General features: G+C 43.3%; 1 protein-coding gene across 12 annotated transcripts in view; it reads left to right on the top strand.

Annotated features, from left to right (window-relative positions):
• The window catches only part of USP4 (ubiquitin specific peptidase 4), a 49,705-nt gene that overhangs the window by 7,887 nt on the left and 20,510 nt on the right, over positions 1–21,308 (top strand). For 7 of the 12 annotated variants that reach the window (XR_004624706.1, XM_034658311.1, XM_034658309.1 and 4 more), the window contains 4 exons: positions 366–511; positions 640–701; positions 18,454–18,594; positions 19,430–19,547. Coding sequence is in view for 11 of the 12 variants with exons in the window: in XM_034658311.1 (XP_034514202.1) it covers positions 366–511; positions 640–701; positions 18,454–18,594; positions 19,430–19,547 (467 nt within the window). In the remaining variant the exon portion in view is untranslated. Of the gene's footprint in view, positions 1–365; positions 512–639; positions 702–3,702; positions 4,238–8,920; positions 8,950–18,453; positions 18,595–19,429; positions 19,548–21,308 lie in introns of those variants that run through there. The other 5 variants (XM_034658312.1, XM_034658310.1, XM_034658318.1 and 2 more) reach the window with 4 other exon arrangements.

The following is a 21,308-nucleotide window of genomic DNA, read 5'->3' as shown; positions in this document are numbered from 1 at the left end:
CAGTAATTTGTTAAAACATCTCTGTGAGAAAGTGGCAGTGCCGCTATTTGAAACCACATTTATTTTAACTTCAAAGCTAAGTTTTCTTACCTTTTTGTGTTGCTTGTGTGCTGTAAGTAGGACCCACCTCATCAGAGAAGGAGAATCGTAGGGAAAGTTTCTAGGTGTGCGAGTGCAAGAGGATGCCCGTGGAAGACATTTGGCCTTAAGAATCACCACGGGGTTGAGGCCGGTCAGAACTTTCTGTCCAAAGCACTCTGTGACTGACCATCTGAACAGGAAGGAGGATGAGCATCAGCTTGCTACAGCTGTTTTTAGCCTTGTATCTGGAGGAAGTCTTGAGTGATCTTTCTTCCCGTCTCTAGCAACCATCGAAAAGGAGATGCGGAAGCTGTTCAATATCCCTGCTGAGCGTGAAACACGGCTGTGGAACAAATACATGAGCAACACCTATGAGCAGCTGAGCAAGCTAGACAACACTGTCCAGGATGCTGGGCTCTACCAGGGTCAGGTAGGAGGGCTCAGGCCATGCCCAGCAGGCAGCCCTGCTGGGGTGTGTGGCCAGATATCTTCTGGTTCTGAGCTCGTCACCAGTGAGGTGCTTTGCATATTCCTTATTTGGTTTCCCCTTTCACTCAGGTGCTAGTAATTGAGCCCCAAAATGAAGATGGCACATGGCCGAGGCAGACCTTGCAGTCAAAGTAAGTGAACTTTCTTTCCCTTGTAGCTGGGCATAAAGGTGTAAGAGAGACACTATTTCCTAAGGCATTTACTTGTGCTAAGTAAATTCTTTGGGGTCAGATGAGGAAACATTCCATTTCATATCCAGAGTCTGTAATACTGGCCTTTGGTAAGCAGCATGCTGGGCAGCCATCTGAGGAAAGCTCTCAAAGTGTGTGAACACAGTGGTGAGACTGTCCTTCTTGAGATTGAGAGAAGGAAGAGAAGGGGCCCAGATCCAGGAATGAGCAGCATTCCCAGCAAAAACAAAGAGGCGGCTTTGTTTTTGCCAGGGCTTTTATTTTCTCCACCTGTGATTAGAAGCTTGGCTGGAGAAAAAGAGGGCTCAGGCATGGGGTCCTGTATGACTTAAAGTTTGATCCCACCGCACTTTTTACCCACAGGCCTGTTAGTCATTGTTGCCCTTTTTGCATACTGGGGGGAATATTCTTTTTGTTAAACTGGGACTCCAGGCACCTCTGTCTCAGGAGAGGTTTGTGTGTCATGTGGAATTGTGCGTGTCCTGAGAAGGGGACAGAAGTGATGAGTTTTTCTTACGGTATAAGGTGGGGAAATTGTTTCTGTGTTCTGATAGTTATGGGGATAGTGTTGGTCTTTGCTGTCTTCCTTCAGTCAGGTCTTGGACAGTGACTGTTTGATAGTGATGGGCTTGTACGTAACTCTGTTGAGATCATGAAAGCTATAGGCTCTCTCTTGAGAAACACGTCAGAAGGTGCAACATTTTGCCAACAATCTTAACAGTCAGGTTTTACAGATAACTTGAAGCCTAGCCGTGGATTCCAGTTTTAGAAACCCTGATCACCAGTTCCTGACAAGATGACATATAGCTGTGGAAGGCAGAATAATGCCCCCTCCATGTCCAACTCCTAATCCCCAGAACCTTTGAATATGTTAGGTTACATGGCAAAGTGATTAAGATGTGATTAAGGGTCTTGACATGGGGAGATTATCGTGGATTATCTGGATGGACCCAGTGTAATCACGGGGTGAACGGGGGAGACAGAGTCAGGGAAGGAGATGTGAGGACAGAAGCAGAGTCTAAGTGATGATATGTGAGAAGGACTTCACTGGGCGACTTTCCAAGATGGTGGAGGAGTAGAAGACCTTAGTTTCGTCGGGTCCCGGGAATTCAGCTAGATAGTAATCAACATTCTGAACACCTGCGAACTTAACCAGAGATCTAAGAAAAGAATTGCTGCAATTCTACAAATAGAAAAGTGACCACTTTCTGCAAGGTAGGGGGTGCAGAGAAGTGAATCTAAGATGATATATGGGAAGGTAAACCAAGAGGGGAGGGAGTCCCTGGCAGCAGCGCTGGAAAGTGATATAGCAGCTGAGCGCAAAATCAGAACTTTCAGAGTCTGCTCTGGTGAGGGATGTCCCTGCCTGAAAGGCGGTCAGGTGGCAAAGAGGGGCAGAATCCTAGATGGGACAGTGTGGTCTCAAGATCCTTGGGGTCCCAGAAAAACCAGGGGTGCCTGAGTGTGGCAGAGTTCCCAGGCATCAGAGTGGGGAAGCTGGCTGCTATCAGTTAGCCCATGAGTGGGCTTTCAGCTCAGTTTTGTCATAAACTGCAGACTGCGGCATGGTTGGGCAAGTGTTCTCCGAGCAGGGGCCTGCCCAGCAAGTGGCAGAACCGTGGCAAGACCCACTCCTCCTCCCCGCCCCCGGGAGGAGCGGTACGGGAGGGTGCTGCAAAAGCCTGCAGGGTCTAGAGACTGGAAACGGGGTCGCGTGCCTGAGCTAGAAATGCACAGTCACAGGCCTGGTGAGCACGGAGTGCAGCCGGAGACCTGGAAGACAGGAGTGATTGACTGCTTTTCCATGAGGGCACACTGAGGAGTGGGGCTCCGAGTTCCGCTCCGATTGGGAGGCTGCCATTTTCATTCTCATCCTCTAAAGCTGCAAGGAAAGCCTTCAGGGAACAAAAGGCACGTAGAGCAACCTGAAGCCACTTGCTTAGCCTGGCCCCTGGCAAGGGCAGTGCGACTCCATCCGGGCAAAGACCCTTGAGAATCAGCACAGCAGGCCCCTCCCCCAGAAGATCAGCAAGAACCTCCAGCTAAGACCATGTTTACCCATCCTAGAGACCTGCAAAACTCCAGCGCTAGGGGAGAATAGTATATAGAATTCATGGGTTTCTTCCTGATTCTTTAGTTTTTCAATTTTAATTTTTTTTCTCTTTTCAACCAATTTCTTATTTTAGTAACTCTTTATATAACTCTTTCTTAATTTTCATTTTTACAGTTACATTCTATCCTTTCATTTTATTTTTGTACATACAAAAGTTGTTCTTTCTTTACAATTTGGGATGCAGTTTCTTTTAACAAATAGACCAAAATACACCCAGATTCTAGCATATTGCTCTGTTCTGTTCACCTGATTATATTCTTTTTTTTTTTAAGTCTTTTAAAATTTTCATCTCTACAGTTACATTCTATCCTTTCGTCATATTTTATTTTATTTTCATATATATGTAAGTTTTTCTTTCTGTATAATTTTGGGATGTAGTTTCTTCTAACAGACCAAAATACACCCAGGATATAGTATATTGCTCTGTCCTTCTCACGTGTCTGTTTATACTTTCTTTTTTGTTTGTTTTTGTTTTTTGTTTTTTTTTTCTTTTCTCTTTTTTCATTTTTACAGTTACATTCTATCCTTTCATTGTATTTAATTTTTTTTTTGTACATATTTAAGTTTTTCTTTCTTTACAATTTTGGGATCTAGTTTTCTAACAAACAGACCGAAATACACACAGGATCCAGTGTATTGCTCTGTTCTGTTCATCTGTCTGATTATATTCTCTCTCTCTCTCTTTTTAAAATTTTATTTATTTATTATTTACTTAATTATTTTTGGTTTTGGGTCACCTCTTCTGATTGGTTTAGTGTATATTTCTCTGGGGCTGTTATTGCCATTTTAGTATTTTGTTCTCTCGTTCATCTATTCTTCTCTGCACAGAATGACAAGACGGAAAAACTCACCTCAAAAAAAAGAACAAGAGGCGGTACTGACTGACAGGGATCTAATCAGTATGGATATAAGTAAGATGTCGGAACTAGAGTTCAGAATAACGATTATAAAGATACTAGCTGGGCTTAAAAAAAGCATAGAAGACTCGAGAGAATCCCTTTCTGGAGAAATAAAAGAACTAAAATCTAACCAAGTCGAAATCAAAAAGGCTATTAATGGGATGCAGTCAAAAATGGAGGCTCTAACTGCTAGGATAAATGAGGCAGAAGACAGAATTAGTGGTATAGGAGACAAAATGATGGACAATAGGAAGCTAAGAAAAAGAGAGATAAACAACTACTGGATCACCAAGGGAGAAGTCGAGAGAGAAGTGATACCAGAAAGCCACACAGTATCAGAATAATTGGGATCCCAGAAGAAGAGGAAAGAGAGAGGGGGGCAGAAGGTATATTGGAGCAAATTATAGCAGAGAACTTCCCTGATTTGGGGAAGGAAGCAGGCATTCAAGTCCAGGAGGCACAGAGAACCCCCCTCAAAATTGATAAAAATAGGTCAACACCTCGACATATAATAGTGAAGCTTGCAAATCTCAGAGACAAAGAGAAAATCCTGAAAGCAGCTCGGGACAAGAGGTTCATAACTTAAAAGGGTAGAAACATTAGACTGACAGCAGACCTATCCACAGAGACCTGGCAGGCCAGAAAGGATTGGCATGATATATTTGGGGTGCTAAATAAATAAAAAAAATATGCAGCCAAGAACACTTTATCCAGCAAGGCTGTCATTCAAAATAGGAGGAGAGATAAAAAGCTTCCGGGAAAAACAGAAACTAAAAGAATTTGCGATCACTGAACCAGCCCTGAAAGAAATATTAAAGGGGATCCTTTAAGTGAAGAGAGAGCCCAGAAGTAGCATAGAACAGAAAGGAACAGAGACAATATACAGAAATAGTGACTACAGGCGGTACAATGGCGCTGAATTCATATCTTTCAATAGTTACTCTGAGTGTAGATGGCTAAATGCCCCAATCAAAAGACACAGGGTATCAACTGGATAAAAAAGCAAGACCCATCAATACGCTGTCTGCAAAAGACTCACTTCAGACCTAAAGACACCTCCAGATTGAAAACAAGGGGGTGGAAAACCATTTATCATGCTAATGGACATGAAAAGAAAGCTGGGGTAGTAATACTTAGACAAATTAGATTTATAATTAATAGGTCTATCCAACAAGAAGATGTAACAGTTGTAAATATTTATTCCTCTAACATGGAAACAGCCAATTATATAAACCAATTAATACAAAATTAAAGAACTACATCGATAATAATACAATGATAGTAGGGGGCTTTAACACCCTACTCACTGAAGTGGACAGATCATCTAAGCAGATCAACAAAGAAACAAGGCTTTGAATGACACGCTGGACCAGATGGACTTCACATATATATTCAAAGCATTCCATCCTAAAGCAACAATACAGATTCTTCTCGAGTGCACATGGAACATTCTCCAGATCACATACTGGGTCACAAATCATGTCTTCAACCAGTACCAAAAGACTGGGATCACTCCCTGCATATTTTCAGACCACAATACTTTGAAACTTGAACTCAGTCACAAGAGGAAATTTGGAAAGAACTCAAATACATGGAGATTAAAGAGCATCCTACTAAAGAATGAATGGGTCAACCAGGAAATTTAAAGAAGAATTTAAAAAATTGATGGAAACAAATGAAAATGAAAACACAACTGTTCAAAACTTTTGGGATGCAGCAAAGGTGGTTGTAGGATGGAAGCATATGGCAATACAAGTCTTTCTCAAGAAATAGGAAAGGTGTCCAATATACAACCTAAACTTACAGCTAAGGGAGCTGGAGAAAGAACAGCAAATAAAGCCTAAATCCAGCAGGAGAAGAGAATCAGTAAAGAGTAGAGCAGAAGTCAACAAAATAAGCGAAAAGAACAGTAGAACAGATCAACAAAGCTAAGAGCTTGTTTTTTGAAAGAATTAATAAGATTGATAAACCCCTGGCCAGACTTTTCAAAAAGAAAAGAGAAAAAAAAAAAGAGAGAGAAAGGACTCAAATAAATAAAATCATGAATGAAAGAGGAGAGATCACAACCAACACTAAGGGAACATATTATGAGCAACTACATGTGAACAAATTAGGCAATCTGGAAGGAATGGATGCATTGCTAGAGATGTATAAACTACCAAAACCGAGACAGGAAGAAATAGAACACCTGAACAGACCCATAACCAGCAAGGAAATTGAAGGGGTAATCAAAAATCTCCCAACAGAGAAGAATCCAGGGCCAGATGGCTTCCCAGGGGAGTTCTACCAAACATTTAAAGAAGAAATAATGCCTGTTCTTCTGAAGCTGTTTCAAAAAATAGAAATGGAAGGAAAACTTCCAAACGCTTTGTATGAGGCCAGCATTACTTTGATCCCAAAACCAGACAAAGACTTCAAAAAGGAGAATTACAGACCAATATCCCTGATGAACATGGATGCCAAAATTCTCACCAAAATACTAGTCAAGAGGATCCAATAGTACATTAAAAGGATTATTCACCACGACCAAGTGGAATTTATTCCTGGGCTTCAGGGGTGTTTCAACACCCACAAATTAATCAGCGTGATATACTACATTAATAAAAGAAAGGACAAGAACCATATGATCCTCTCAGTAGATGCAGAAAAAGTACTTGACAAAGTACAGAATCCTTTCTTGATTTAAACTCTTCACAGTGTAGGGATAGAGGGAACATATCTCAATATCATAAAAACCATCTATGTAAAGCTCACAGTGAATATCATTCTCAGTAGGGAAAAGTGAGCTTTTCTGCTAAGATCGAACACGGCAGGGATGTCCACTATCACCACTGCTGTTCAACATAGTACCAGAAGTCTTAGCCTTAGCAGTCAGACAACAAAAAGGAATAAAAGTGATCCGAATCAGCAAATAAGAAGTCAAACTCTCACTTTTTGCAGATGACATGATACTCTACCCCAGGGTTGCTAGAACTCATACAGGAATTCAGCAAAGTAGCAGGATATAAAATCAGTGCACAGAAATCAGTTCCATTTCTATTACAGAAGAAAGAGAAATTAAGGAGTCAGTCCTATTTACAGTTGCACCAAAAACCATAGGATATCTAGGGAGTCACCTAACTAAAGAGGGGCATCTGGGTAACTCAGTTGGATAAGCGTCTGTCTTCCACTCACATTATGATCTCAGGGTCCTGGGATCGAGTCCCAGGTTGGGCTCCTTGCTCAGCAGGGAGTCTGCTTCTCCCTCTCCCTCTGCCCATCCCCACTGCTCGTGCTCTCTCTGTCTTGAATAAATAAATCAAATCTTAAAACAAAAACAACTAACCAGAGAGGCAAAGGATCTGTACTCAGAAAACTATAGAACACTCATGGAAATTGAGGAAAACACAAAGAAATAGAAAAATGTTCCATGGTCATGGATTGGAAGAACAAATATTGTTAAAATGTCTGTGCTGTCTAGAGCAATCTATACATTCAATGCAATCCCTATCAAAATACCATCAACTTTTTTCACAGAGCTTGAACAAATAATCCTGAAATTTGTATGGAATCAGAAAAGACCCGAAATAGCCAAAGGAAGGTTGGAAAAGAAAACGAAAGCTGGTGGCATCACAAATCTGGACTTCAAGCTATGTTACATAGTTGTAATCATTAAGACAGTATGGTACTGGCACAAAAACAGACACATAGATCAGTGGGACAGAATAGAGAACCCAGAAACAGACCCTCAACTCTATGGTCAGCTAATTTTCAACAAAGCAAGGAAAGAATACCCAATGGAAAAAAGTCTCTTCAACAAATGGTGTTGGGAAAATTGGGCAGTCACATGCAGAAGAATGAAACTGGACCATTTCCTTACACCATACACAAAAATAGCCTTAAAATGAATGAAAGACCTAAATGTGAGACAGGAATCCATCAAAAGCCTAGAGGAGAACACGGGTAGCAACCTCTTTGATCTTAGCCACAGCAACTTCCTGCTAGACACGTCTCCAGAGGCAAGGTAAGCAAAGGCAAAAATGAACTATTGGGACTTCATCAAGATAAAAAGCTTTTGCACAGCAAAGGAAACAGTCACCACCACCAAAAGACAACCGACAGAATGGGAGAAGATATTTGCAAATGACTATCAGATAAAGGGCCAGTATTCAAAATCTATAAAAAACTTACCAAACTCAACACCCAAAGGACAAATACTCCAATCAAGAAGTGGGCTGAAACATGAACAGACATTTCTCCAAAGAAGACATACAAATGGCCAAAAGACACATGAAAAAATGCTCAGCTTCACTCAGCATCAGGGAAATACAAATCAAAACCACAATGAGATACTACCTCATACCAGTCAGAATGGCTAAAATTAACAAGTCAGTAAATGACTAATGTTGGCGAGGATGCAGAAAAGGGGGACCCCTCTACATTGGTGGTGGGAATGGAAGCTGGTGCAGCCAATCTGGAAAACAGTATGGAGGTTCCTCAAAAAGTTGAAAATCGAGCTACCCTATGACCCAGCAATTGCACTACTGGGTGCAATTACCCCAAAGATAGAAATGTGATCTGAAGGGGCACCTGCACCCCAGTGTTCATAGCATCAATGTCCACAATAGCCAAACTATGGAAAGAGCCCAGATGTTCATTGACAGATGAATTGAAAGGAAGATGTGGTATATATCCACAGTGGAATATTATGGAGCCATCAAAAATTGAACTCTTGCCATTTGCAACACTGGGTGGAACTAGAGGGTATTATACTAAGCAAAATAAGCCTGAGAAAGATAATTATGTGATCTCACTCGTATGTGGAATTTAAGAAACAAAACAGGGTCGTAGGGGAAGGGAGGGAAAAATAAGATGAAATCAGAGAGGGAGACAAACCATAAAAGACTCTTAATCATAGGAAACAAACTGAGGGTTGCTGGAGGGAAGTGGGTTGGAGGGATGTGGTTACTGTGTGATGACTATTATGGAGGGCACGTGATGTAATGAGCAGTAAGACTTCACTGGCCGTGAGCCAGGGAATGTGGGTTGCCTCTAGAAGTCCGTAGAGCCTCCACAAAGGAACACGGCTCTTTAGCTCAGTGAGAATCATTTTGGATTTCTGACCTGCAAAATTGTTAAGATAATAAATTTGTGTTGTTTTAAGCCAGCAGGTTTTTGGTAATTTGTGACCCCAGCAATCAGAAGGCTAGCCCAGACTGCTAATTCCCTTCTCGGAACTGGAAATGCTACAGAACTGAGAGAAAATAACATAAAAACTGTGAGGAACCCCCAGGGGAGACAGAAGGTGCATTCCAGTCTGGGAGGTAGGGTTGACAACTTGGAGCAGAAGAGGCTGGATGTACTGGCCAAGGGAGACTGTTACAGTTCTGCCTTTTTCTCTTCCCGGTGCTGCTGCTTCCCATCCCTTCCACACCCTGAGGTCTCAGATTCCAGTGAAGGGAGCTAGCTTTTGGAAAAGAGCAGTACCTCCTTGAATTTGCCTGACGGTTAGATTCTCCCTGCAAAGTGTATCCAGTGGGCAGTGAGCCCAGAGTGAGATTCCTGAGGTACACTCCCCTCCCCCACTCTCCTAATAGTGCCAGACACTGTTCTAGATATCGAGAATACAGCAATAAAGTTTCTATCCTCAAGGAACAGTAAGTAGGCAAGAACTATCCATGTGTCCAGTGGTTTATAAGTACTGTGGGAAAAAATCAGGGAAGAAAATCAAGTGCTAGGCTTTGGGAAGGAGCAGATTTAAGTAGGGTGATAGGTACACTGGGGTGCCGTTTGAGCATGGTCATAAAGGAGGTGAGAGAATCAGCAGCGAGCGGAGTGCTTAATGAGCATAAGGTGGTGAGGCTGAGTCACCAGCAGCCGTGGAAGTTGTGAGGCAGAAGCAGGCTTTGTTGAAGACTGGCATGAGTTTGTTGGGGCTAGTGCCAGGAGGGCTGGCAGGAGGGCTTGGGGGTCGAGGTGGTAGATCCCCTGGGCCATGTGAGACTCTCGATTCTAGTGGTACCTCTGGGGGAGGTAGGGAGTTCATTGGAGGGGGTGTAGTGAGTGGAGGAATAGCGTGCTCTCACCTGGGAAACAGCTCATAGTGAGCCATAACCAGAAGCTGCCAGGTATAGTCGAATGAAAGGAAAATGGCAGATTGACAGCCAGTGCTAGTGGGGGCACAATTCGTGTTCCCAGCCTCCTGGGAGGTTGGAGTAAGCATAGTGAATATCATCGAGGAAAGGAAGTGGGTACCTGAAACGAAAGTAAGGAGGCATACTTGGGACAAAGAATTCAGGAGCTGGATTGAGTAGCAGAATGGATGTAGCTGAAGACTGATTAGGAGGGATAAAGAGGTGAAGCAAAGTGCCATGGAGGATGGGGGGTAGAAACGTCAACATTTGTGTAATAGGAATCTCAGAAGCAGAGAGAAAATGACCGGAGGAAGGGGAAGAAAATGTTTGAGGTTATAATGACAAAGAGTTTCTCAGAAATCATAAAAGAGGAAAGATCTGAAATTTAAAGAATGCCAAACACAACAAATGGAAGAAAGCCGACGCCTAGACACACTAGGGTTAAAAACAACAAAGATGTAGAGAAAATTCCAAATCTTTTTGAAATAAAAAGTCTCAAATAAGCAGACTAGTATCAAACTTGTCAGTAGCAACAATGGATCTAAGATACTTTCTCAGCGTCAAAATAACTTTAAAAGCAGAATTTTGTATCCTACTAAATTGTTATTTAAATGTAAAGATGAAATATGTTTTTCCTCTAGCATAGCTGTCCTTGGAAGGTTTTCCACACAGAACTGAGTGGGGAAAGTAGTTGTAGAGCCCAGGGGCATGCAGTGGAATCCATAACTTGGGAGAGAGCACACACCTAAGGAAGTGTTCTGTTGGCCAGAAAAGCAAGGGCTTTGGGACTGGAGTGAACAAGGATTTCTGACGCAAGGCACAACAACGCTACAAACCATGGAGGAGGAAGTGGTTAGAGGGGTGACTGTGACTTTTAAGTTAAGAACTTCTGTTCACCGGAGAGTAAAAAGGCAAGCCACAGGGTGAGAAAAGATACTTGTAATACATATGTCTGACACACTGCTTACTTATATCCAGAATTTTGAAGAAACTCCTCCCAAGTCAGTAAGAAAAAGTTAGACAAACCCATTAGAAAGGGGGCAAAAAAATCTTTAACAGTTAGTTTACCAAAGAGGATACCGGGATGGCTAGCAAGCACATGGAGAGGTGTTAACCTCTGTAGTCATCCAGGAATGGCAAGTGAAAACCACAACACAGTGCTTCTGCACACCCGCCAGAATGGCTCAGTGAAAAAGATGGACAGTACCAAGTGATGTTGAGGTGTGGAGCACCCTGAATTGTTGGGCCCTGCTGAGAGGGCATATAAATTGATGCGGTGATTTTAGGAGATTTGGCAACCCTTATTAGAGGAAGAATTATGTACATAGTCTACAACTCAGTAAGCCACTCCTAGGCATACAGCCAACAGAAGTACATCTCATATTCACTTAAAGATACATTTAGAGATGTTCACGGCAGCACTGCTTGTCATAGTCACAAACGAGTTAAACCAGATGTCCACCAAAAATAGAGGGGATAGATACATTGTAATGTATTCACACAGTGAAAGTCGGTAGGGACCCAGCAGTGTTGAGTGTCATGAACAACTTTGAAAAAGAGAAGCCAGACACAAAGCATGGCGTCCTATGTTCTCTTGATAACAAGTTTAAGAACAGGTAAAACTTACCTAGGGGGCTCGAGATCATGGTAGTGGTTAGCTGTGGGAAAAATCATGACTGAAGGGAGCATGAAGAGGACTCCTGGGGTCTAGGGCTGTCCTGATTCTGGGTCAGGTTACTGGTAATGTAGATGTATTCATTTGGTGCAAATTCCTTGATTTTGACTTTCATGATTTATGTATTCTCTGTGTAGTACTTCAATAAAAAGTTGAATACTAAGGAAAAAAGGTGTAAGAAAGCAACCCATATCAATAACAGTCCAGAAGTTAGTTCTGGGTCATCCCACCATGGAAGACAAGTGAGGAAATGGGAGGCAGTGTGGAGCAGAGAGAGATGGAAATGTGCTGTACTCTTTCTCTATGGAGAAATGTAGGTAGTTACAAGTCTAAGTAGTTGATGGGGGAAAATAAAAATAGTTATAGGTCCTAATAAGTTAATGGAGTAACTGCCAGAAATATAAAAATAGAACATATATCTTTGAAATATGCTGTGTTGATTAGGAAAGTTTCGATGGCTATTAAGAAAGATAGATGCTTGGGGCGCCTGAGTGGCACAGTGGTTAAGCATCTGCCTTCGGCTCAGGGCGTGATCCCGGCGTTATGGGATCGAGCCCCACATCAGGCTCCTCTGCTGGGAGCCTGCTTCTTCCTCTCCCACTCCCCCTGCTTGTGTTCCCTCTCTCGCTGGCTGTCTCTCTGTCAAATAAATAAAAAATCTTTAAAAAAAAAAAAAAAAAAGATGCTTAAGTCTTTCTAAGAAGAATTTCTGAGGTGGGCAGTCCAGTGCTGGTATCATTAGAAACCCAGCCGCTCGTGTCATGTTGTTCTGCTGTGTGTGGCTTCTACTTCAAAGGTGTTTCCCTGTGGGTCTGGGATCCTGGAGTTGCTGTGGTTACATCTGCATTCAGGTGGCAAGGAGGAGGAAGCAGGAGGGACATAGCCCTTCCTTTTAAGGAAATTTCCCAGAAATCATGCATACAACATCCCTTTGCATCTCTTTGGCCAGTGATATGACCATACTGGGCTTCAAGGGAGACAGGAAAATGCCTTTTAGCACGTTTGCAAGGCGTCTGGCTAAAAATTGAGTTTCTTGGAGTGCCTGGGTGGCTCAGTCAGTTAAGTGTCTGCCTTCAGCTCAAGTCATGATACCAGGGTCCTGGGCTTGAGTCCCGCATCAGTCTCCCTGCTCAGAGGAGGTCTGCTTTTCCCTTTCCCTATGCCCTTACCCCTGCTCGTGTGAGTGCGTGCACGCTTGCGCTCTCTCTTATTTCTCTCTCACTCACTCTGTCTCCCTCAATTAAGTAAATAATATCTTTAAAAAATAATAAAATAAAAAAATAAAAATGGGAGTTCTTTTTTTTTTTTTTAAGATTTTATTTATTTATTCGACAGAGATAGAGAAGAGACAGCCAGCAAGAGAGGGAACACAAGCAGGGGGAGTGGGAGAGGAAGAAGCAGGCTCATAGCTGAGGAGCCTGATGTGGGGCTCGATCCCATAACGCCGGCATCACGCCCTGAGCTGAAGGCAGACGCTTAACCGCTGTGCCACCCAGGCGCCCCAGAATGGGAGTTCTTTAAGGAAAAAGGGGAGAATAGTTTATTGGGAGGCAAAACGGGGGGGGGGGGACACAAACCCTCTTTTTCTTTTCTACCAGTACTTCTTGCCACCCACCATATGTGTAGGTTTTTCCCACACCATCCAGTTCTCTGACACCTGCTGGGTGTGCACAATTTCACTCAATTCTGGCACCATCTACCTGGAAGTAGCATCAGATCCCACAGGTTAAGGGCTCAGTCCCATCAGACTGGCCCACTTTAATCCCAGTTCCAAGTCCACATTGTTACCTGTGCTTGGGATGACTGCCAATTAATCAGAAGTTCCTGTGATTCCTTTGACCCCTCCTTGACTTGATAATTTGCTAGAACAATTCACAGAACTCAGGAAAACAGTTTACTTGCTAGATGACCAGTTTGTCAAGAAAAGCTGTAACTCAGGAACAGTGAGATGGGAGAGGTACAAGGTGTGGGTATAGGAAAGGGGTGAGGAGCTGCCCTCAGTCATTCCACCCTTCTGCCATCTCCATGTTTTCACCAACCCGGAAGTTCTCCAAAATTCCCATACTTCAGGGATTTTTGTGCAGGCCTCAGTAAGCATGATTGATTAAATCATTTAGCCACTGGTAACTGAACTCAGATTTCCAGCCCTTCTCCCCTCCCCAGGGGCTGGGGGTGGGCAGCTGCAAGTTCCAACCCTCTAATCATGTGGTTAGTTCTTTTGGCAAGCCTCATCCTTTGTGACTTTCCAAAAGTCATTAACATAAACTGAGGTGGTTGAAAGGGATGTGTTGGAACTGAGACCTTTCACTTTGATCACTTTGAAGCTATTTCAGGAACCAAGGACAACAATGCAAGTATAACAAAAGATGCTCCCATCACTCATCACTGAGGAAATTACTGAGGGACTGTGTACCAGGAATTTTGGACAAGACCAAAGTACATATTTCTTACTATTTTTTTAAAATACATATTTCTTACTATAAATCACAGTACCCTAGGAGACAACTAGGAAACTGCCATACCTAAGAAGGGAAATTGAGAGCAAGAAGTAAAAAAGAACAACTGAAAAGTTGATAATTAGAAAACATGAAATAAGGAGGTGGAATTAAGGCCAGCTTGAGTAATGATTAGAATAACTATAAATGGGTTAAACTCATCAAAACTCTCAGATCAGATTTTATTTTATTTATTTATTTTTTTAAGATTTTATTTATTTGAAGGTTTTATTTATTTGAGAGAGAGAGCATGAGTGGGGGCGGGGGTGAGGGAGAAGCATGCTTCCTGCTGAGCAGGGAGCCTGATATGGGGAGTCTATCACCGGACTCTGGGATCATGACCTGAGCCAAAGGCAGACGCTTAACTGACTGAGCCACTCAGGAACCCCAAGATTTTATTTATTCATAAGAGAGCATAAGCAGGGGGAGGGGCAGAGGGAGAGAGAGAAGCAAGCTCCCCGTTGAGCAGGGAGCCTGAAGCTCAACTTGGTCCCAGGACCCAGGGATCATGACCTGACTTGAAGGCAGACACTTAACCAACTGAGCCACCCAGGCACCCCTTTTCATTGGATTTTCTTTAAAAAACAAAACAAAAAAACCAGCTATATTTAGTAATGCATCTGTCAAGCAGACACAGGTTAACCTTGAGGGGGTGATAAAATTCCACAAGTGAATTTGTCATCCAGGGGGAAGTCATTGATTGGCCTAACCCTTTTTTTTTTTTTTAAACCAGCCTATAGAGTCCGTTTTACATGTGTTGAGGCAAGAGAACAGCATAAATTGTTTCTGTTCAGTTCTTTTATTAGTGAGGGCCACCTTGTTAATTCTGAACATTTTTTTTAAAAGATTTTATTTATTAGAAAGACAGCCAGCGAGAGAGGGAACACAAGCAGGGGGAGTGGGAGAGGAGGAAGCAGGCTCCCACCAGAGGAGCCTGATGCGGGCCTCGATCCCAGAATGCTGGGATCATGCCCTGAGCCGAAGGCAGACGCTTAATGACTGAGCCACCCAGGCGCCCCAGTTCTGAACATTTTAAGACAGTTTTCTCTTCCTTGTGGATTGCTTCAACTTTTGCATTCATGCTTCCAAGGTTTTCTGTAGAGCAGGCCTCACTTCTCTCTCCCTCTTCTTCTTTCTAACCCAATAACTCCCTCTGATTTTACTTGCCTGAGGTCTCTAAGGCCTGGTTAGCTCTGCACCATGGCCCCCTTTTGAGGCTGCCTGTCCAGAGGTAGAAGAGGCCAGTGTTCCTGAAGTGGAGATGTGGGTGCATGCAGATAAGTGTTAACAGCATTGCTGTGGGGAGAGCATAGCTTAGGATGTTGTGAAGGCAGTGAGGATTCCAGTAAGAGTTCAGTGTTAACTTTTTTTTTTTTAAGATTTTCTTTCGTTCTTTCCCTAAGATTTTATTTATTTATTTGACAGAGAGACAGCCAGCGAGAGAGGGAGCACAGGCAGGGGGAGTGGGAGAGGAAGCAGGCTCCCAGTGGAGGAGCCTGACATGGGGCTCGATCCCAGGACTCTGGGATCACACTCTGAGCTGAAGGCAGATGCTTAACGACTGAGCCACCCAGGTGCCCCAAGATTTTATTTTTAAGTAATCTTTACACCCAGTGTGGGGCTCAAACTCACAACCCTGAGATCAAAGTTGCCTACTCTACCACTGAAACAGCCAGGCCCCCGAGTTCATTGTTATCTTAATGATAATGCCAGGTGCTGGACCCTGGTTACTTGAGGTCATCCCTAAAGGCTGGGCTCATTTGCAGAGCAGCTTTCAGCCTAGAGAACATCTGAGAAGCATGCAGAGGTCAGTAGAGCAAGGAGGGCAGGCATGAGTGTGTTACAGGGCCTCAGTCATGGGCTCAGGGTATGTTCTAGTTGTGATTGGTAAGGACTGGATATGCCTAGAAGCAGGAAATATCTGGGTAGAAAGCTACTGAGAGACCAGAGGCTTGACCAGAGTGTCTTTTAAAGGAGCAGAGGAATCTTTCTTTGGAGTTGTAGCCTCTGTTTTCAGAGTATTTGTGGCATGAGACCCAGTGAGGTCTTGCCTCACTTAATATGTACCCTTGAGCATAAGGTGTTTCCCACCAGTTGCCTGTTTCTCAGCCTGCAGTGCCCCAGAATGTGCTCTAAAGCTGCCTGATGACAAGTGACAAGTGCCCAGGCGTTTCCCAGATAGTCACTTTTCTGCACAGAGGTCTTGCTTTTTATCTGTCAAGGGTGGAGTTTAAGAAAAACTTTGACTTGTGGTGTATAGGTGGCTCAGTTGGTTAAGTGTCTGACTCAGTTTCAGCATGATCTCAGGGTCATGAGATCAAGACATTCCCCCCCTTCGCCTCAGTGCAGAGTCTGCTTGTCCCTCTCCCTCCCCCCTGCACCTCCCTCCACCTTCTTGCAACCTTTCTCACTCTCTGAAATAAATAAATGTTTTTTAAAAAGGAAAACTTTCTTTTTTTAAGATTTTATTTATTTATTTGACAGAGAGACAGTGAGAAAGGGAACACAAGGAGGGTAGTGGGAGAGGGAGAAGCAGGCTTCCCACTCCCCTTGGGATCATGACCTGAGCCGAAGGCAGATATTTAACAGCTGAGCCACCCAGGCACCCCGAAAAGTTTGTCTTAAGTAAATTTTCAAGCATGTAAAAAGAAGTCCTTATGTTCTCATCATTGGGTTTCTTTTACACTGAATTTACTCTGAAAACTACTGGCATTATTTTCTAGAACATTTTAAACAAATGTCAAATAAAATTTTTCTTTGTTTTCTTTCATTTCAGCCAGAAATGTCTAAGAAATTGACAGATTTTGGTTATGCATAGCTTCTATGGATTTTTGCCCTTTTGAGTTCAAAGAAATGGAATAAGTTACTAGTGAACAGTTAGTAAAAAGGGGAGTGTTAGATTATATGCCTTGAGGTTCTGCATGTCAGAATTTGAATTTCACTATCTTATAGTACCTGTCAACAGACCTGAGAATGGTATGCCATATCAGACCAGCCTTGGGTAGCGACTTTCCTGCCTGCATAGGAAGCTGGGAATACCTTTTTTTTTTTTTAAGATTTTATTTATTTGAGGGAGAGAGAGAGTGAGCGAGAGAGAGCACAAGCCAGGGGAAAGGCAGGAGAAGCAGACCTCCCACTGAGCAGGGAGCCTGATTCGGGACTCGATCCCAGGACCCCGGGATCATGACCTGAGCCGAAGGCAGAGGCTCAACCATCTGAGCCACCCAGGTGCCCCTGGGAGTACCTTTATCACATTGGACAGGTTTCATATATGTGCTAAAGTCCTCCTCGGTGCCTTTGGCTCTGCCAAGTCTCACTTATTGAGGTATCTGGGTCCTTGGACCTCTTCGCAGCATGAGGATGAGGCTCTATGAAGCAAATGCTCTTCAGGATTTGAGAAAGGTGCATTTCCCTATGAGAAGTTGGGGGGCTGGGAGCCCTCTTTCCCTCTCTCTCACTGTGACGTCAGCGTGTGGAGCGGAACTCAGTTCCTGATGCCCACTGAGGCCCCTGGATAATTTCCTGATGTCTGGCCACTGCATGTATGTGTGCAGGGTCACTCCTTATTTCTGCTGCCTTGTTTCACTTTCTTGCAGGGAACCCTGGTTGAGATCAGATCCCATTAGGTTGGGCTCTCTGCTGGGGCGTATTGTAATCATTTTCTGTAGTCTAAAAATAACCCCAAATCTAGAAGGAAAATCACATTTGTACACATTTGAAACAAAGCAGAACAACTCACTTTCTTCTACATTGTAGTAGAAATTTGATAGAATTTTAGTAGATTTTAGTAGAAAATTGATAAAATTCATACCAATTTAATATTTGGCACAGCGCTTGCATTTATTAATTGGAAAGTTGGTATAAATCTAAAATAAGATTCTGTGAAAAATACTGAAACATGAGTTTGAAATAGAGGTTACTCACATTAGATAAATTTGAGGAAGCAAAAGCAATTCTCCTTGAATAACATAGTGAAACCAAATTACCATTTTTTTCTTATAGTGTACTTATTCCCAGCTGTTCATTTCAGGTCAGGTATTTTTGGGGATATTCATCTTTTATTGACATTTTTCTATGTCTTTCACTAGTAACTCTTATTAGGGAAGCTTATGATTTATAAATCGAATCAGGATGCCCTAAGGATTAACTTTGTGGTTTATCCTACTCAGAGATTGGGTGGGTGACCTTGTGGATTAATGAGACCAGGAGGATCAATTAATTTCTTGAGTCACTTAAATAAAATATATCTTGAAGTTATATGACAGTAGGCCTTTTGCAGTTTATTTTAAATAACTTAATATGGAGAACATTTATCTCTTGAAAAGAGATCTAAGGCATTCAGTAGGGCTTGCTTTTTGCAAAAAGTCAGTAGCGTTGTCTCTGCTTCTCTCTCCCAGATCAAGCACTGCGCCTAGCAGAAATTTTCCTACCTCTCCAACATCATCAGCAAGTCCCTTTTCCTCAGTGTCTGCCTCTCCCATTGCAAATGGTGATAGCACTAACACCTCTGGGATGCACAGCTCTGGTGTCAGCAGAGGGTAAGAGCAGGCCCTTTCACTTTGCTTCCCTCCCCCTGAGTCCTTTCCCAGCCTGTGCCTGGAGAGCTCCTCTGCTGCCACACTAAGCCTAGTGGGATTAGGGTTCCCCGTGGGAATGTGCTGCATGTGTTTTCTCTCTCCCTTTCATACCCACCGTAAGGTATGCCTCCTACTTCTCACTTACGTTGCTTGTCCTTATATGAGCTGCTGTTTTGCCCACAGCCTAAGTCACTGGTGGTACTAGGGGGTTACCACTTTCTGTGTGAAGGGATGGGCTGGCCACATCAGCACAGTAATAGCTGTGAGGGAATGGTTCTCAGCTGTGGGGGAGCCCTGCCTGTTTTCCCTCCGGATGGCTGTGATCCTTTGTGCAAGCACCTCAGGAGTGCCTGCCACATAGCACAGACTGAACGGAGGAGGGTGAGGCGAGAGAATGTACATGAATACTTAGGCACAGTCAGGACCGAGTGTGGCCTGGTGAGTGGTGGCAGGTGTGAGCTCTTAATCTTGGTAACCACATGTTCTTCCCTGAAGTCACATGGCAGTTAGCCTTCTAGAGGGATACACAGTTAGCATTTGCCAAAAGCCTGAGAGTAGAGAACTCAGATAGCATTTCTCCCCTTAAGGATGTGCTTACACCTGCTGTCATGTCAAATCAGGGGCAGGGGTGGGAGAAGGGAGTGGCTGGAGGGCTGGCAAGGGGAGTAGAAAGAACTCATATCATGGAATTATTACGAGATAAGAATTGTAGAGGCCCTGAAGGAGCCCCACAAGGTATCCTGAGGGCATGTGCACAGCACCCGCTTTTATTGCTGATGTGGGTTGTGTTTTCCAGTGGATCTGGCTTCTCTGCTTCGTATAATTGTCAGGAGTCCCCCTCGTCTCACATACAGCCTGGACTCTGCGGACTTGGAAACCTGGGGAACACCTGCTTCATGAACTCCGCTTTGCAGGTAGAGGGGAGAACTGTCTTCTCAGTAACACTGCTTCTTCACAGGACCGAGGCATGGTTAGGAAAGGCGTTAGGGGGAATCCTTTACCAGGGGTCCCTGCCTATCCTTTGTTAGTACTTCAGGGATCCCTGTCAGGGCAACTCCCTACTGGTTAGTACAGAATGGCCTTATCACTGTTAATGGTCCTAAAATGTCTTCTTAATCAGTTCTGGGGTTCGTTTTACAGTAAAAATATTTTGAATTTTGTTGGCCATTAGGGAATGATCTCCCCAGAAAATATTAGAGTACTTGCCTGGTTGGTTTCTGCTGGGATGGGAACTCACTGCAGCTGGTACCATCTTCTTACCAGTGAGAGCTGTCTTATCTCATGCCCCTGATTGTGCAAAATCCTAAAATCCACTTTTGATACCTCATTTGTTTGTTGACCAAATATTTATTGGGTACATACTATGTGACCATAATTTGGTGGACGTGGGCTGGAGTTAGGAGTGCAGAGTTCCCAAGACTACCTTCACTTCTTCTTCTTCTTCTTCTTCTTCTTCTTTTTTTTTTTTTTCCTACTTTCACTTCTGATACCAGCTGCAAGTTTGGGAGTCCCCAAGACCTCCTTCAGTTTTCAGTAATTTGGTAGAAGGACTCATAGACTCACTTAAAACTAACATACTCACAGTTGTGGTTTATTATAGGGAAAGGATACAGGTTAAAATTAGCCAAGGAAAGGATACAAGTTAAAATTAGCCATAGGGAGAGTCCAGGAGGGTTCCCAGTGCAGAGTTTCTGTTGTTCTCTCCCTTTGGAGTCAGGATGCATTATTTTCCTGACATTCATGTGTAACAGTAGGTATGGGGTATTGCCAAATATATAAACTCACCCGAGCTTTGGTTTCCAGAATTTTTACTGGTGGTTTATCACATGGCATGATTGATTGATTGATTACCCAGGTGGTTAAATTCAGTCTCCAGGTAGACTGATATGATGTGACCCGAGCTTTCCCCCTGCTCCCCCAAGTCACAGTGTTGGTCTTTCTGGAGTGGCTGGCTCTCACCTAAGATGACAGTGTAAGTGTGACCGCCACCACCCCAGATCGCAATGTTAGATTCTCCAGTATGATTGATGACCTCCAGACAAACAAAGATATTCCTGTCAGGGATAACATTCCACGGGTCAACAGAGTACCTTCCAGAAGCCAAGAGCAAGGTACGCTTGGCTGGCTCAGTTGGTAGAGCATGTGACTCTTGATCTCAGGGTCGTGAGTTCAAGCCCCATGTTGGGTGTAGAGCCTACTTTAAAAATAAGTAGGGGGCGCCTGGGTGGCACAGCGGTTGGGCGTCTGCCTTCGGCTCAGGGCGTGATCCCGGCGTTATGGGATCGAGCCCCACATCAGGCTCCTCTGCTATGAACCTGCTTCTTCCTCTCCCACTCCCCCTGCTTGTGTTCCCTCTCTCACTGGCTGTCTCTATCTCTGTCAAATAAATAAATAAAATCTTTAAAAAAAAATAAAAATAAAATAAAAATAAGTAAATAAAGATTAAAAATTTTTTAATTTTTAATTAAAGAAGCCAAGGGCAAAAGCTAGACTTTTTCTTTGGGCAAGGGCAAATTCTTTAATATACAGAGAGACTCAATGGTGAGCAAATGAGACATGGTTTTTGTACTCACAGGACGTACAGTCTAACTTTGAAGTTTCATGGAGTAGAAAGGAAAATATGACATGTAAAAAAATAGGTAACTCTTGGATTTGGACGTTATTTTTCCCACTGT

This window comes from Ailuropoda melanoleuca, chromosome 4 (assembly GCF_002007445.2).
Source record: "Ailuropoda melanoleuca isolate Jingjing chromosome 4, ASM200744v2, whole genome shotgun sequence".
Lineage (NCBI taxonomy): Eukaryota > Metazoa > Chordata > Mammalia > Carnivora > Ursidae > Ailuropoda > Ailuropoda melanoleuca.
This window is presented reverse-complemented; position numbering and strand designations above follow the sequence as displayed.